The sequence below is a fragment of the Juglans microcarpa x Juglans regia genome, chromosome 2S (assembly GCF_004785595.1).
Source record: "Juglans microcarpa x Juglans regia isolate MS1-56 chromosome 2S, Jm3101_v1.0, whole genome shotgun sequence".
Lineage (NCBI taxonomy): Eukaryota > Viridiplantae > Streptophyta > Magnoliopsida > Fagales > Juglandaceae > Juglans > Juglans microcarpa x Juglans regia.
Genome location: NC_054597.1, coordinates 28,943,003 through 28,948,474, shown reverse-complemented (window position 1 = coordinate 28,948,474; position 5,472 = coordinate 28,943,003). Strand labels below are relative to the sequence as shown.

Below are 5,472 nucleotides of genomic sequence, written 5' to 3'. Positions count from 1 at the left end.
CTTAGGAAAAAACAAAAAATAAATATACTTAATTATTATATTATGAGTATTATATACTTAGGAAACAAATTTTTTTAAGAAATATTTTACTGATATAGAGATAATATAAAAATAAATATATAAAATGACGTAAGATTTGTAAAATTATTATCATTGTAAAATAAATTTAACAATTTGTCATGACAAATTTCCAGGGAAAATCCAAACAATCCTGAGGTCCAAACAAAACCCTCGTAGAATAACACAGTTCCACTTCCTTCCCCTCCCCCCAAGACACGCATACTCAAAAGAGTCGGTTCTATTTCACGCACAGAAAGCTCTAATTTCGGTTACTAAACTGCCCTTTTATTATTTTTTGTGTTTTCAATTCTCTTCTTTTCGTTCTCTGATACGTCTACGATGCGAGGCCTACAAGATGTTTTTGTCTTCCCTGTCAGCTTTCTCAAAATTCCCACACTTTCCAGCCTCTTTCGAACTTTTCCGAGCGTCCAAACACCATAACCGCCAAAAAAAATCTCCACTTTTCTTTTCGTCGCAGTGATCCTCTGCCCGTTCATGCTTGAAAGTCCGAGCAATTTTGGCAACTTCTCAGCAACACGGCCCGTCCTCTCTCTTTCTGCGATTCCGCGCAATACCTCTCTACCTCTAGGCTCTGGTGCTCTCTCTATTTCAGTCCTTTTGGTTTACCCCGTGTACGTTAGTATTTTCCCGGTATACGGTAGAATAAAAGGAAAGATTTTTTTTTTCTCTTGGATTAAAGAAAGGGTAGTATTGGAATGTTTTCTTGGAGTGGTTGCCCACAAAAAGTTTTTAAAACTTTAAAATCAGAAAACGATCCGAAAAAAAAGCAAAAAAGTTCCATTTTCTCTCATTATACACACTGTCTTCAAAATTTATTTCTTAGTTGCAGGCTACAGTACAGACTACACAGAGAGAGAAGATGCAGGTTATATAGAACAAAAGAGTGGCAAAGCCCATAGAAGCTTCACTTTTCTTCGTCTTCATAATCATCAACCCCATAACCTTTTACACTCTGTATCCCTGAGTGTCTGCTCTAAACTGCTGCTTCTTCTTCCTCTTGTGAAAAGGCAATTTGTGCTTTTGTGGGTGTTATAACTGTAAATTAAAGTTTTGGTGAGGTTTTGATGTCTGTGCCTTTAGAGCATGATTACATAGGCTTGTCAGAGGCTTCTCCTTCAATGGAAGGCTCTGAGAGGTCCAGTGGGGGCTTGAACCTCAAGGCCACTGAGCTGCGACTTGGCCTGCCCGGGTCCGGCTCACCGGAAAGAGAAAACGGAGCAGTGACCGAGGACCGGGCTGGGTACCCACTTGGGATGCTGAAGAGCTTGCTGGTGGTCTCTGGTGCCAAGAGGGGCTTTTCTGACGCCATTGATGGAGGTTCTGGGAAGTGGGTTTTTTCTGGGAGTGGTGGATCCGAGGCTGAGTTGGGTAAAGGTGGGAACTTGTTCTCTCCCAGAGGTGTTAATGGCTCAGGGAAAGGTGGTCTTGGGGGTGGGTCCGACTGTGCCAATCAGAATCCGGGTTTGGGTGTTCCGGTTCTGAAAGATGGCGTTGTTCCTCAGTCACCTAAGCCGTTGCAGGAGAAGAAGTCCCAGCTCTCTGCTCCTGCAGCAAAGTAACTAACTTCCTCTTGGTTTCTTCCTCTCTCTGTTATTTTTTCAGCAAGAAAATTACTGATGAAAAAAGTTATTGTGGTAGCTATATTTTAACCCCATGCATATGTTACGCATTATTGGGCTTTTACACCTATTCTCATGAGCAATAAAATTTTTATTACCTATAAAAAAATATTTTATCCCCGTAACATTTTATCGTTAGAATGTTAATAGATTATACTTGTCATTTTCTTGCTATGTTCTGAATACATCTTCCTGCGTCTTTTTTTTCTCTCTCTCTTTTTAGAATTTCTTTCTTCTCTCGCTGTCTATTTCCTTGCTGTGGAAATTTCGGGAAACAAAAGAAATGATAATTGAGTTTGATTGATCTTGTTTGTGTTGCTTTTGAAATAGAAAAAATAAGGAAAGGTAAACTCCATGAGGATTAGTTACTTGGTGAAAACGGGTGGACCTCTATTTTTTCTGAAATTTGATAATTTTTTTGTACTTAAAACTAAACTGAGACTAGAATTTTGCAAGGGTGATGTGTTTTTCAGAGCTTTGTTTCGGTGTTGGACAGTTCAGTTGTTTTACACGATCTTCCTTCAGAACCTCGATCTTCCTTTTGTACATGTCTCCAAATCGAACTTCTACAAGTTGTTTGTTTTCATTTTTTTTCTGGGATGTCTTTGCGTGTTGCATAAATTCAATCTCAAGACCCCTCTCCCAGTATTCGTGTGTCGCAGTTTCTTTTAAATACAAAAAAGAAAGAAAAAGAAGAAGATAAAAGTGGCCGTGCCTAGATTTTTGGATTCCGGGGAGATTTATCTCTAATCTATGGACCAAGTCTTATTGGTTTGTAACTTTTATACTCTGGCCCTTTATGAAGGAAATTCTCGCTCTGTTTCATTATAAAATCTCTATTGCGTTTCCCAATAATTTAATAAAGGCTACTTCTATGAATTTCAGAATTAATGTTTTATTTTTCCTTTTGGTCTGTGTTTTGTGTGCAACAGGGCACAGGTTGTGGGATGGCCACCAATTCGTTCTTTCCGGAAGAATTCAATGGCTACTCATCCTCCAAAGAATAATGATGACTCAGAGGGCAAGTTCGGATCTGGATGTCTTTATGTCAAGGTCAGCATGGATGGTGCTCCATACCTGAGAAAAGTTGATCTAAAAAACTATGGGAGTTATAGGGAACTCTCTTCTGCACTGGAAAAGATGTTCAGCTGCTTCACAATTGGTAAATTCTCTTTGCAAAGATTCAGGTGCTCCTGGTTCAGCTTCTTTCAACATGATAGTTCTTCTCGCTCTTTCTCTTGATACTTTGGTACACAAGCATTTGCCTCATTCCTGATATATATATATATATATATATATATTTTTTTTTTTTTTTTTTTTGTGATAAAAGAGCTAGAGGTTCTTGTACCTTAGAAATAGCACATGTTAGTATCTTCTAACCAGAATCTTAGAACAAGGCAGTGAGTAAGAAGCAACAGTGGTATCTTCAAATGTCCGAAGGTACCCCCAAATCATGGAACTGTATCTTACCGAGCATTTAAACAAACTAGAGAGTGGTATAATATAGTAAATTCACTGGTGTGATAATGAGGCGATTTTTGAATTTTAAAGAAAACACTCATTTGAAGCCACTGAAATCTCAACCTAACTACCATTTTCAGCACATATTAGAACAAATCAACTTTCATGTGATGTTGCATCAGTTAGCAATGGGATGATGCTTATACAAATATAGTGATATCACAAATTAACTTACATGTGCATGCACACATGTGAAATCATTTAGCACAAACAAGGATGATGGCTTATGCATGTGCACACTTACTTTTTTGTTTTGAGGGAGTTGAAGTTATTTTTATGAATTTCTGGTTCAGGTCAGTGTGGCTCTCATGGAGTTCCCAGCAGAGATGGATTGAGCGAGAGTCGGTTAATGGATCTCCTCCATGGTTCTGAATATGTACTCACCTATGAAGACAAAGATGGTGATTGGATGTTAGTTGGTGATGTTCCCTGGGAGTAAGTTTTAACCTTGACTCAAACTTTTGTGAATTACTTACATGAAAAATATCAATGAATTATCCGATCAAATTGCTAGAGGGATGTCCATGCCAATGAATTAATAGTGCTCAAAATGTTTGAATCCCTTTTAGAGAATAGGATATTGCAGATCAAAGAATTACAAAAACGTCTTCATAGATTATACTTAGTAAGGGAGGAGGCTCCTCCATGCAGGCCATTTAATTGTGAACCTAATCCAAATTCTAGGCGATGCATTACTTCTGTTATCAATATTTTCACTTCAGAAGCTTGGCGTGATTGAAGTCTAGGTTACTGACTTGATCTGAATTGTATTTGTTTTGAGTTGTTATATACTGTTATGGAACTATTATAGTGTTTTGAAGTGAAGATTTGTTTCCTTGTCTCACCAAACATTAACTACTATATCACAGGTGAAAGAGAGTATTTATGTCAATTGTATCACTATTTTTTGCAGGATGTTCACTTACTCTTGTAAGAGGATGAGAATCATGAAGAGTTCAGAGGCTATTGGGTTAGGTACGTGATGCTAAAATATTATGTACTTTGTGAAGATCTGAGATTAAAAATTCTTGTACATGTATCTATGTTCCATGATATTTGCCGTCGAAAAAAATGCAATGCTTCCCATTTTTCTGATTCAGCAATCCATTGGCTTTTTGCTCTTGTTTATACTAGATGAAGTCACTAAAAGACCACTGGACCTTGCAGCAGACCTCGCTAATATTTTTCATATTTGATTTTTGCAGCCCCAAGGGCAATGGAAAAGTGCAAAAGCCGCAACTAGTGCAACCCAACCGCATTATGCATACCATATTCTAGTTAAACAAAAAATGTTGGAAATGTTTTCTATTCAGATGCCGAAAGCCATGAATGGGTCTTAAGATTGATCCCAGTGTTCCCTGTTTACGTATGGTTCTAAATATTGAAAGTTGTTATGGAAAAACATAGTAGTAGGCGAGATACGTCATCCTAGATGGTTCCAGTATTCTTAGGCTTGCTCCCCACCCTTTCATGCCTCGGTCTGTAATATGGTTGCTGTTTGTTAGGGTTATATACACTACTATGTGAATGGTTTGTTTGCTGTAGTATCTGTCTCTCCCACGAGTCACGACGGTGTTCGACTTTGTTCGAGTGCCAAGACTCTCTAATAATGAAGTGCTTCTCAGATTGCTGAAACAGTGGAGAAAAAAAGGTCTCATCCCATGTTCTCACTCATTGTCTGGGAACATAATGTATCAACTTCAATGTAGCTTTCACAATGACTAGCAATCAAAAAGCAAAAATATGTAAAAGCTTGTCATGGGAAAAGAGACCACGGTGAATCATTATGTAAATAAATTGGTAAATGATATTTACAGTTTTAGGGTGTGTAAGTCTTGTACACTTTCTTTGTAAAAAGTGGATAAATAAGGGATTTTGTTATAAGTCTAACAAAATTGAAATTGTTGCCTAACAGAATATATAAACGTAAGTAGTATAATGAAGATAGAAGTCTATTTACAATGAAATTAAAGTCTAGAAGTCAGCTGGCTATGTTGCATCTTTATCTAAAGAGATGAGCTTTGCTTGTTCTTATCAGTAGCTAGAAGATTATCATTAACATGTCCTATCAAGCCCAAGGTTGTGGGCACCACGTTGAGCTTGTCCTTGAGAGTTGTAAACCAAGTTGTGGACAATGCTTTTGTAAAGATATCAGCTAGCTGAGCTCGAGTAGACAAGAATTGAACTTCAAGAAGTTTTTGAGCAACCATATCTTGGACAAAATAGAAGTCAATTTTCACATGTTTCGTGT

The 5,472-nt window shown here is 37.6% G+C and overlaps 1 protein-coding gene across 3 annotated transcripts; it reads left to right on the top strand.

Annotated features, from left to right (window-relative positions):
* The first annotated feature begins 318 nt into the window (after positions 1-318).
* Positions 319-4,856, top strand: LOC121252387 (auxin-responsive protein IAA27-like). 3 transcript variants are annotated; one of them, XM_041151995.1, is made up of 6 exons: positions 319-692; positions 911-1,636; positions 2,633-2,862; positions 3,515-3,656; positions 4,135-4,196; positions 4,427-4,856. In XM_041151995.1, exons 2-6 carry the CDS (start codon positions 1,146-1,148, stop codon positions 4,462-4,464), a joined length of 963 nt encoding a protein of 320 aa, XP_041007929.1. In that variant the 5' UTR covers positions 319-692; positions 911-1,145; the 3' UTR covers positions 4,465-4,856. The 3 variants fall into 3 exon arrangements, with proteins under 3 accessions (XP_041007929.1, XP_041007927.1, XP_041007926.1); XM_041151993.1 differs by having other exon boundaries at positions 905-1,636; XM_041151992.1 differs by lacking the exon at positions 319-692 and having other exon boundaries at positions 789-1,636.
* Positions 4,857-5,472: the final 616 nt, after the last annotated feature.